The sequence below is a fragment of the Sus scrofa genome, chromosome 1, assembly GCF_054392235.1.
Source record: "Sus scrofa isolate SSC_HxYL_T2T_F1_AM1 chromosome 1, Sscrofa_HxYL_maternal_Yorkshire_Landrace_v2.0, whole genome shotgun sequence".
NCBI classification, from domain to species: domain Eukaryota; kingdom Metazoa; phylum Chordata; class Mammalia; order Artiodactyla; family Suidae; genus Sus; species Sus scrofa.
Genome location: NC_139383.1, coordinates 266,053,820 through 266,065,816, shown reverse-complemented (window position 1 = coordinate 266,065,816; position 11,997 = coordinate 266,053,820). Strand labels below are relative to the sequence as shown.

Sequence of the window (11,997 nt, the reverse complement as noted above, 5' to 3'; positions counted from 1 at the left end):
AAGGACAGAAAAAAGAACACAGAAAGGGAGGACCAATAGAAAGTAAATGGTAAGATGGAATATTTAAACCCAAATCTAACGTATCAGGAAGCACACTAGACATAGTGTAGTAAATATTTCACTTAAAAAACAAAGGCTGGAGTTCCCGTCGTGGCGCAGTGGTTAATGAATCCGACTAGGAACCATGAGGTTGCGGGTTCGGTCCCTGCCCTTGCTCAGTGGGTTAATGATCCAGCGTTGCTGTGAGCTGTGGTGTAGGTTGCAGACGCGGCTCGGATCCCACGTTGCTGTGGCTCTGGCATAGGCCAGTAGCTACAGCTCCGATTAGACCCCTAGCCTGGGAACCTCCATATGCTGCAGGAGCGGCCCAAGAAATAGCAAAAAGACAAAAAAACAAAAACAAAAAACAAAAAACAAAAAACAAAAAACAAAGGCTGATTTTTTTTAAATCCCATATGCTCACAAGAGGGGCACCTTAAATATAAGGATGCAGATCAGTTGAAAGTTAACAGATGAACAGATTTTTTTTTTTTCTTTTTACAGTCACACCTGCAGTACCCAAAAGAGGGGTCAAATCGAAACTGCAGCTGCAGGCCTATGCCCCAGCCACAGCAACACTAGATCCAAGCCACATCTGTAACCTAAACATAGCTCATGGCAATGCTGGATCCTTAACCTACTGAATGAGGCCAGGGATTGAACCTACATCCTCTTGGACACTATGTCAGGTTCTTAACCAGCTGAGTCACAACAGGAACTCCTAAACAGATACTTCATGTAATCACTAATCAAAAGAAAGCTACTGCATCAAAATAGATTTTAAGGCAAAAATCTACCAGAGGTGAAGAGGCACATTTCATAAAGCTAAAAGGGTCAAACCATCAGGAAGTTTAAATAATTCTAAATTTGTACACATGGAATAAAAGAGCAAAATTTGTCAGAATTAAAATAAATGTTCACACAAAAATTTGTACACAATTGTTCACATCAACATTATTTATAAAAGCCAAAAAGTATACTCATCAACCCAGCTGATGAACAGATAGCCAAAATGTGGTAGGTCCATGCAACAGAACAGTATTCAGCCATTAAAAAGGAATAAAATACTGACACATGCTACAACGTGGATGAATCTTGAAAACACTATGCTATGTGAAAAAAGTTTGACATAAAAGGCCACAAACTATGATTGCATTTACATGAAGAGTTCACAATAGAAAAATCCATAGAGAGAGAAAGTAGATTAATGACAATCAGGGGTGAGGGAGAGCGGATAAGGTGACTGTGGATTAGGGGGCTTTTGCAAAGAGGTAATGAAAATGTTCTAGATATAAATACTGGTGATGTTTGTGCAGTCTTGTGAATATACTAAAACCCACCAAATTTTATACTTTAAAATGGTAAATGTCATGGTATGTTAATTTTTTTTTTTTGGTCTTTTTTTAGGGCCGCACCCATGTCATATGGAGGTTCCCAGGCTAGGGGTCCAGTCCGAGCTATAGCTGCCAGCCTATGCCACAGCCACAGCAACGCTGAATCTGAGCCACATCTGCGACCTACACCACAGCTCATGGCAACACTGGATCCTTAACCCACTGAGGGAGACTAGGGAGCAAACCCTTGTCCTCATAGACACTAGTCGGGTTCATTAACCACTGAGCCACGATGGGAATGCCTGGTATGTTCATTTCATCTCAGTTTTTTAAATTACGTAATTTTTTTAAAAAAGTGTCAAAAGTAAAAGGAGAAACAGAAGATAATTCTAGTTGGAAATTTTCCTCCCTTGGTCACTGATAGATCCTACCGACCCAAATCATTAAGGATATAGATTTGAATAAGGCAAGTAAAAGCTTGCACAAGCTGGTACAGGTAGAAAGCAGCGAGCAGCAACTGCAGAAGAAAAGCTGTCATTGGGTAACAGAGCCCTTACTACGGACCATGCCATAAACCAGGCCTTGTTCTTTATATGCACCATTGCAATGACTCCTCCCTATTGTCACACAGCCCATTTAATATATAAGGAAAGGGAGGCAGAAGAGGAACAGAGAGGGTGAGCATCTGGCCCAAAGTCACCAACCAGCTTGTTCTTAACTTCCCTGCTAGGCTGTTTCCAGTACTGAATTCGAGAGAGATTTGGCTGGAATCTTTTCCAGATGCATATGGAAATTCCCAGGCCAGGGGTGGAATTGGAAATGCAGCTGCAACCTATACCACAGCTGTGGCAACAGCGGATCCTTAACCCACTGTGCTGGGCCAGGAATCGAACCTGCGTCCCAGCGCTCCAGAGATGCCACAGATCCTGTCACACCACAGCGGGGACTCCCAAACGTTAACTGTTAATGAACTACGTCATCCACAAAAACATGCTGGGGATCTACAGCATATAAGACATAGTGAGAAGAAAAAGAAACAACAATAATAGCAACAGTTTATTGAGCTCTTACTCAAGTCTGCAAGTCACAGTTGTAAACACTTTCTGTTTTTCATATCATTTAATCTCCACAGACACCTGCCAGGTAGGTGCACTTATCCCTATTCCATACTTGAGTAGTGAGACCCAGGGATGGGAGGGAGGCGGCTCCCAGGAGGCAAACTTTGGACTGGAACACAAGGGGCTCTAGAATCCAAGCTCTCTGCTCCTACTTCCTGACATGGCACCATTTTCACCATTGCCATGCCTCTCATTAACACAAAGCCTTAAAATAGCACATGCCCTATTGCAGAATCTCAGCTTCACAACAACCTTGTGAAGTAGGCAAGACAGAGATCACAGCATTTTCTAAAAGAGGAAAAGGAGGGGCTCTCAATGCCAGAAATGTATCCGAATGCCTCACCCACCAGGTGAGACTATCAGAAACTCTAAAGGAGGGAAAATGCAGGAAAGAGCACATCCAGGAAGGCTTTAAATGAAGAAAAAAAAAACAAAAAACAAAAACAAAAACCCACTTTAAGGAAGGCTTAAAATGAAAAAAAAAAAAAAACAAACCCATTCTTTTGTCAAAATACATACATTTTCCTTCTTTGTTATGATACTTACCAGGGCTTTATAGCTGGAGGAAAAATGTGGGTTTCTATTGATCATATTCACAGCCCACACTTCCTCTGTGGCAGGTGAGAAAGACAGTGATCACCTTCGTGAATAATTCTCATTGAGCAGAGCTGCCCAAAGAATTAGCTGAAGAGAAATGCCTGAAATAGCCATTTCCAAGGGCTGGTCTATGCAGATGATTTATCTTCTTTGGCCCGGAGAAAGCAAACAGTCAGACTTATCTCTTACATGGTAAGTCACCTGCATAATGACATTTTATGTGCACCAGATTCATTTATAAAGGAGTGAACTGACCTTTAGAGAGGTTAACCTAGCCAAGGTCACAGTGCTAGGAAGCAGCAGGTCTGGGATGAAAACCCAAGTCTCCGGCTAGCTAAGCCCGCGTGTCAGGTCTGGGGCACCTCATCTGTGTGGGGCTACAGAACCTTTCTACATGTAGATAAAGGCATAACAGACAGAAAGGCCAAGGGCTAGAATGGAGCAGAAAAAGCTGGAAATTCCTAGATCTTTGGCTTTGGAAGGGCTGTTAAGAATCATCCAATCTACCCATTATACAGATGTGTAAACTACATCACCAGCCAAAAGTGATGAGCTAAAAGTGGCAGTTTAGGACCAGAATCCCAGTCTGTGCCAACCTCATCATTCAACTGAGTACAGAGAGCAATGCGTAAAAGCTACAATAGAGATGACAAAGTACTCAATCCACAGGAATTTTTTTTTCCTTAGAGGTCCAAGTCATGCACAGAAAGTACAGGGTGCAGCTTTTGTCCTGGGGGAGCTTATGGTCTAGCTAGAAAGATAGGCATGTGTACAGGAAAACAGAATCGGTAACATAAAACATCAGTAAAGGCAGCAGCTACATCAAGAATTTAAAGGAGGCAGAGAATGGCAGGGTTAAAAGGCTTCCTGAAGGAGGGGAAAATAAAGCTGGGCTTTAAAGCCTGCACAGGAGGGGGAGGGGCAAGATAGGGGGAGGGGGTTAGGAGGTACAAAGCAGTATATACAAAATAAATAAGCTACAGAGATATACAACACAGGGCATACAGCAAATATTTTATAATAACTATATGGAGAATAACGTTTTAAAATGGTGGGTCACTATGTTCTATACCTGAAGCTTACATAATTTTTTATGTCAACTATACCTCAATTTCTGGGAAAAAAAAATGTTTAAAGCATGCAGAGGAGTCCAAACAGATGCAAAGGAACAGTTTTGTCAATCCAGGAAAGAGTTTCAATTTATGAAGGACTTTTATGGGAGATAAAGCCAAAACTGCAGATGAAAGCCAGGTCCTGGGTATTGAGAAACCTTTCAATGCCAGGCTGGGGCTTTTGGATTTGGGCCGAGAGAATAATGGGTCTTTAGACTCATTCAGACGCAGAGCACCTGGAAGCCTCTGAGCTCTTTACGGAATTCCGCGAGGGACACATTATGCTTCATTCCAGGGCAGCGTTAGTGTTAGGGAAAGGGCTGCTGTTTGCCGGCTGCAGTAAGAAACCACACCCACAAGCATGCATGCCCTTGAACAAAATAAGTCCTCCAATCGGACAGGTTCAGGTGCTTCGCTTCCAAATATTCACATTAGCCGTTCCGTGTGCCATTAGTTTCTTCTTTCGGGTGTTTCTTCCTTCTGTCTCCTAAAGGCCTGTGTGCTAGCAGACAAGCCCACGTGCCACTGTTTTCCATCAAGCACAGGGAAAGAACAACTTAAAAATGGAGAACAGTCTGAGAAGGTACTTCTTCAAACTGGGAAGAGGTGTCTCATAGTTTAAGGGGCCCAAAGCAAGGCCACAAAGAGCAGTGTCCTCCCTGAGCCTCAGTTTCCCCACGTGACATGAAGTGGGGTGGGGATGGAAGTGCTGCCTGAGACCAAGCTTTGGACACGGGTTCAGCCCAGTCTGGTCATCTTCACATTTCCTGGGCTCTCCAGGCATGAAAAGGGTGGGCGAGTGGCCCTTCCATCCATGCTCACAGTTCTAAACAGCACAGAAAGTGGCTCAGAGTGGGACCATCGGCTTCTGAAAGGCCAGGGGTCAGCATAGGATGTCGACAAGCCATCTGTGCTCAGGGTCCTGGAGTGAGCACAACCTCCCCGCTGCTGATGTGACTGACACCCTCAGAGGGTCTCAGATGCTTCTCTCCTCACCTGGGGCTCGCCATCGGCCACCTTGGGCTCCTGAGGCTTCCCCAGCTTTTCACTTTCAGTCTTGGAGGAAGATGAGTACCTTCATCCTGAGGTCACCTGGCCAGGAAGGGGCAGCACCCTGTGCCCAGGATGTGGGCTTCTATGAGCTGGCAGGGGCATGGAATCCTTGGAGAGTCCGTGTGTCGTGTCCCCAGTGCCTGGGGGAGCTGGGAGGTCACCAGGAGCCGGATGTAGTAGCCACCAAACACTGCCAACAGCTGCCGGGCCATTTCCTGGAAGAGGCAGGGACACAGAGTGAGGGCCACAGGGAAGTGGCTAATACATGAGGGGGAAGCCAGGCAGTCCACACAGCCCTGGACTAGCAGGGATATTTACTAGGAAGAACCCAGCTACGCCCTCATTGGGGCTCTTGGAAGATGCCCAGCCTGGTCAGGGATTCCAGCTGGGGCTGGAGCTCTGTGGGGCTCCTGCAGTCTCAGTTTCCTCATCTCCAAGGGGCGTAACCTAACTGCTAATAGATGATAATAACATGCACAAAAAAAAATAGGGAGACAAAGTACCAGAGAAATTACCATCGGTTTATACCAGCCAAGTGCATGCCTTTTGCAGTTTCAAATGCCTGTGACTCTATGAAGTCCATGAGGTCAAAGGAATTCACTTAAAATCACCAGTAGGAATTCCTGTCATGGTGCAGTGGAAACAAATCCGACTAGGAACCATGAGGTGGTGGGTTTGATCCCTGGTCTTGCTCAGTGGGTTAAGGATCTGGCGTTGCCGTGAGCTGTGGTGTAGGTCGCAGAGGCGGCTCGGATCCCGCGTTGCTGTGGCTCTGGTGGAGGCCAGCGGCTACAGCTCCGATTAGACCTCTAGCCTGGGAACCTCCATATGCCACAGGTGTGGCCCTGAAAAGACAAAAAAAAAAAAAAAGAAAAGAAAAGAAAAGAAAAAAAATCACCAATAAATGGAATCAAGTTTGGGGGGGATACTGCTATGGTGACAGGATTCTTCAGTTCACACACAGCAGTAACTGCTGGATTGCTTCAGATAAGTACTCCTATAGCAAAAGTTTGCTTATCAAAATTAGATTTATCGCAAAGAAACAAACACTGCATGATTGTACTTCTATGAGGCACCTAGAGCAATAAGTTCATAGAGACAGAAAATAGAATCGTGGTTTCCAGGGACTGGGGAAGGTAAAAGAGTTTATATTTAAGGGGCATGTTGTTTCCATTTGGGAAGATGAAAACGTTCTAGAAGTGGATGCAGTGATGGTTGTGCAACAATGTGAAAGTACTCAATGCCCCTGAATTGTACACTTAAAAATAGTTAAGGTGAGGAGTTCCCGTTGTGGCTCAGTGGTTAACAAACCTGACCAGTGTCCATGAGGATGCGGGTTCGATCCCTGGCCTCACTCAGTGGGTTAAGGATCTGGTGTTGCCATAAGCTGTGGTGTAGATTGCAGATGCAGCCCGGATCCCACGTTGCTGTGGCTGTGGCGTAGGCTGGAAGCTGTAGCTCCAATTCAAACCCTAGCCTGGGAACCTCCATATGCCATGGGTGCAGCCCTAAAAGAACCAAAAAAAAAAAAAAAATAGTTAAGGTGATAAATTTTATATTATTAAGAGTAAAAAAAAATTAAAACCTTGTATTAATTGCATGCTCTTATTAATATATCCAGTCTCTAAAGTTTCATCCACCCATCTGGCAGCTTTTTTTTTTTTTTTTTTTTTTTTGTCTTTTTGCCATTTCTTGGGCCGCTCCCGCGGCGGCATATGGAGGTTCCCAGGCTAGGGGTCCAATCGGAGCTGTAGCTGCCAGCCTACTCCAGAGCCACAGCAACGCAGGATCCGAGCTGCATCTGCGACCTACACCACAGCTCACGGTCCATCTGGCAGCTTTGATGCCAGGGAAGAGGCTTCGTTCAGTGCCTTAGGTGTGACACTGAGGTCTCCCCCAGTCCTTGTGTCCAGTCTGAAGGTAATGAAGTAATATGTGGGTTACACCCAGGCTGTTCACATGGGCATAGTGGTGATCAAGGATGGGCTTTCATACTAAGTGAAGGTAGTCAGAAAGAGAAAGACAAATACCATATGATATCGCTTATATCTGGAATCTATTATACAGTGCACATGAACCTTTCCACAGAAAAGAAAATCATGGACTTGGAGAACAGACTTGTGGTTGCCAAGGGGGAGGTGGAGGGAGTGGGATGGACTGGGAGTCTGGAGTTAACAGATGCAAACTATTGCCTTTGGAGTGGATAAGCAATGAGATCCTGCTGTGTAGCACAGGGAATATGTCTAGTCACTTGTGATGGAGCATGATGGAGGATAAGGTGAGAAAAAGAATGTATATATGTATGTATGACTGGGTCACTTCGCAGTACAGTAGAAAATTGACAGAATACTGTAAACCAAAATATAATGGAAGAAATAAAAATCATTAAAAAAAAAAAAGGAATGGGCTTTCGAATCAAAAAGGGGCAAGTGGGGAGTTCCCGTCGTGGCGCAGTGGTTGGCGAATCCGACTGGGAACCATGGGGTTGCGGGTTCGGTCCCTGCCCTTGCTCAGTGGGTTGACGATCCGGCGTTGCCGTGAGCTGTGGTGTAGGTTGCAGACGTGGCTCGGATCCCGCGTTGCTGTGGCTCTGGCGTAGGCCGGTGGCTACAGCTCCGATTCAACCCCTAGCCTGGGAGCCTCCATGTGCCGAGGGAGTGGCCCAAGAAATAGCAACAACAACAACAACAGACAAAAAGACAAAAAAAAAAAAAAAAAAAAAAAAAAAAAGGGGGGCAAGTGGGAGTGTTGGCTCAGCCACATGGACAGAACCCAGGCAACTCCCTTCTTCTTGCCTTCTTGCTGAGTCCATTTCTTCATCAGTAAAAAAGGGAAATGTCACAGCATCCATCTGGGTAAGCTGGAGTGAGGGTTAAAGGAATTTATGGCTAAAAGCCCAATACCTAGTGCTCAATAAATGTCATCAATATTGTTGCCATTATCATTATTCAGAAAAGCAGAAACTCCATCTACCTCAGTAGGATCAGTGCTTCCTTGGAGCTACCCTTGGTGCTAAAAAATGTTGAAAACTTCAAACAGCCTATCACTTACTAACTCAGATTGGTCTTCTCGTCCATTTACTCTAGAATCAATAACATAAGAAGCAAAGAACTGTGCCAACAAAATTGTCCTACTGAGAATCGGTAGGGCTGGCTTCTGCCCTGGACTTGACCACTTTCTCTCTTGTTCTGTGACCTTGAGTGGGTCAGCTGACCTCTTGGAAGCTTATTTCACTCATCAAGGAAGAAGGGAAAATAATCCATACCTCAGAGGGTGAGCTAAAGAATTTTATGCATGATAAAAATCTGTAAAAATGTAAAAAGTCATTGTAACTATTTCTCTGCCTTTCACACACACTGGGTTCCTACTGAAATATGACGGTCTGGCCCAGGCTGAGTCTTGGATATCTATTGTGTTTTCTTTAGCTACATTATAAGGGCAGCTACTTTAGAAACATGTGCACACACACTGAGACTTGATATTCATGACAGGAAATTGTATTACTATTGGTTTGAATGGATTTGGGAAAATAATTTAAAAGACCCATCATAGTTAATAGGCTATTTCACATAAACCCAGACATGCGTGCACAAGAAAGAATGTGACCTTATCAATCTTTTCAGCTCTTTGATGAGATTAATGTATTTATCATTTTCTCGTAACAGTCCTACTTGCAAGGACCCCACTGCCCATTCATGCAAAAGGGAAAGCTGGGGCTGGTTCAGATCTTTAATCCTCAAATCTGTCGGCTAAAATGAAAATGCAAGGGCTTTCCCGCATCTCACTCTGCCTGAGGTCACCCTGTACTGCATGCCTCCCATACAGTGGGTCTGTCTTCACAGTGAGAAGGGTGTAGCACAAACTGCAAACCACATTATCAGACTTCTGGTCTACCAGCTCTTGGCCATACCCAACAGACAGCTTGGGTGGCAGGCCCTAAAAGAATGATGGCTCAGGAGGAAATGGGATTCAACAGAGATGCATAAGATTTAAATATCCAACCACAATTTCAGTAGATGGATAGATAGATGATAGCAGTTGATAAATAGATTGATAAATAGATTTTAAAATGACCCAAAGATTCTTCAACATGTTCACGGTGAGGTAGGCCATGATCCATCAACATGCAGCTACACATCCAATGCAACCACCAAAAAGAATACCAAGATACAGATAGATCGATAGAGATACATCTATATATATATAGATATATATATAAAATATATAAAATCTAATTATATATCTAAAAAAATATATATAATATTATAATATAGATATTGTATTAGATATATTACATATCTAATGTTATAATGTGGATATTATATATCTAATACCTATACCTTTATATATATAATAGGAAAATAGATAATTTTGGCCACACCCACAGTATATGGAAGTTTCTGGACCAGGGATGGAACTTACACCACAGTAGCAACCCAAGCCACTACAGTGACAATGCCAGGTCCTTAACCTGCTACGCCACAGGAGAACACTAAGTTTTTTTTCTCTTGTATTTTTAGGGCCACACCCACGGCATATGGAGGTTGCCAAGCTAGGGGTCTAATTGGAGCTGTAGCCACTGGCCCACGCCACAGCCACAGCAACGCTGGATCCTAAGCCCACTGAGCAAGGCCAGGGATTAATCCTGGATCCTCATGGATAGTAGTCAAGTTCATTTCAGCTGAGCCATGACAGGAACTCCTTAAGATATTTTTAAATGGGGGAGGGAAGCCAGTAAGTATAAAACGATTCCTCTAAGTTATCTTTTTTTTTTTTTTTTTTTTTTTTTTTGTCTTTTTTTGCCATTTCTTGGGCTGCTCCCATGGTACATGGAGGTTCCCAGGCTAGGGGTCCAATCGGAGCTGTAGCCACTGGCCTACGCCGCAGCCACAGCAACGCAGGATCCGAGCTGCATCTACAACCTACACCATAGTTCACGGCAACGCAGGATCCCTAACCCACTGAGCAAGGCCAGGGATCGAACTCGCAACCTCATGGTTCCTAGTCGGATTCGTTAACCACTGAGCCACGATGGGAACTCCTAAGTTATCTTTTAAAGTGCTGGGGTGAGGAAAAAACTATGGAAACTAGTAGGCTAGAAAATGTGTATGGTCCCTACCAACTTGGTAAACGCAGGTCCCTAGGACTCTAGAACTGGAGAGCCCCACACGGACTCCATGTAGACACCAGGTGAGGGAGGGAGGCCCTGACTGACCCGAGTGCCTGTTACCTCCGGCTCAGCCTCAGGAACAAGCTGGCGAAGCTCGGTCTGCATGAGTGGTCTCTCCGTGGGACCAGGACTGCTGGGCAGGAGAGGAGCTTCCTCCAGCAGGTTCTCCGGCCCCTCAGCCTCCGGGCTCACCCCAGTCTCCATGACAACGCACAGCTGGCTCAATCTGCTTCTCAGCAAGGACTGCAAAGGAAACAGAGAGGGGCTTGGTGGTGTCCTAAGTTGGGTGGACATAGGAGGCCAGGTGGCTTCCTGAGCTGCAGACCCACAGAGGACAGCTGGACAATTTACAGACTCAGATGCTGACCTCAGAATTGGCAGCAGAGCCACACTGCTGAGAGCAGATAATTCCCTGCAAAAAGTATGATCAGAAGCACTTTCCCATTCCTGCTCTCATCTGCTCCTTAAAGGAGCCTGGGATGTGCGAATCTTTATCCATATGTTGCGGATGAGCAAACTGGAGCTCCAAGGTCTGCCCAAAGCCACACAGGAACAAACAGGCTGGCTCAGTGACTTCAAGTCCAACTACAGCTTTCCAGGGAAGAAGCAGAGGGCCCAGGACAAGAGGGCTGGGCTCCAAACCCCTCATCACCAGCCACTCCGTGGCTTCTCAGAGCCTCAGTTCCCTCCTCGGTGGAACTGGAGCAAAATCTCCCTGTTCTTCTTCGAAATGTTTGAGATTTTGAACAAGTGAAAGTCATCTAAATATACGGTATTTCGGCTTTTTTTGCAACATGGATGGACCTAGAAATTGTCATGCTAAGTGAAGTCAGTCAGACAATGAGACACCAACATCAAATGCTTCCACTGACATGTGGAATCTGAAAAAAGGACACAATGAACTTCTTTGGAGAACAGATACTGACTCACAGACTTTGAAGAACTTATGGTCTCCAAAGGAGACAGTTTGGGGGGGAGGGGGGATGCGCTGGGGTTGTGGGATGGAAATCCTATAAAAGTGGATTGTGATGATCATTGTACAGCTATAAATGTACTAAATTCATTGAGTAATTTAAAAATAAATAAATAAATATATGGTCTTTCTTTCTGCCGGGATATTTTTTATTATTATTGATAATTACAATCTCATTTATTATTATAATTATAAAGAAAATATATGCTCACTGTAGGAAATGTGGAACGACAAGGGATTAGTTAAAAAGGAAGAGAAAAACAGCTGTAACTCCCTAGGCAAAACCAACTGTGACTCCCACAGAGGTATTCTTCCTTTCAAGTAACTTTTCCTTAGACATTTTCCCCACATTGAAGTAATACAATCTATACAATTTAGCCTCCGGGTTTATGTTTCGGTTTGTTTTTCAGTTAAGGTATCTTACCTCGTGGCTCATCTTCATTTCTCGGACGTGGTCAGACAAAAACTGCACACAGGTGTCCAGGTCGAAGTAGACAAACCAGAGCTGGGGAGAGAGGCAGCCGTGACTGCTGAGGCCAAAGCCTGCCAGACCTGGAACTAACTCTCCATCCCTGGGGCCAGCGCTACCTCCTGCCTTCTT

The 11,997-nt window shown here is 44.7% G+C and overlaps 1 protein-coding gene across 3 annotated transcripts in view; it reads right to left on the bottom strand.

Moving 5' to 3' along the window:
• Window positions 1–967: 967 nt before the first annotated feature.
• TMEM268 (transmembrane protein 268) overlaps window positions 968–11,997 on the bottom strand; it is a 28,721-nt gene continuing 17,691 nt past the window's right edge. For all 3 annotated transcript variants that reach the window (XM_021068037.2, XM_084993813.1, XM_013993790.3), the window contains exons 7-9: window positions 11,821–11,901; window positions 10,484–10,666; window positions 968–5,468 (exon numbers count right to left, since the gene is read on the bottom strand). In XM_021068037.2, the coding sequence (XP_020923696.1) occupies window positions 5,289–5,468; window positions 10,484–10,666; window positions 11,821–11,901 (444 nt within the window). In that variant the 3' untranslated portion in view covers window positions 968–5,288. The remainder of the gene's footprint in view (window positions 5,469–10,483; window positions 10,667–11,820; window positions 11,902–11,997) is intronic.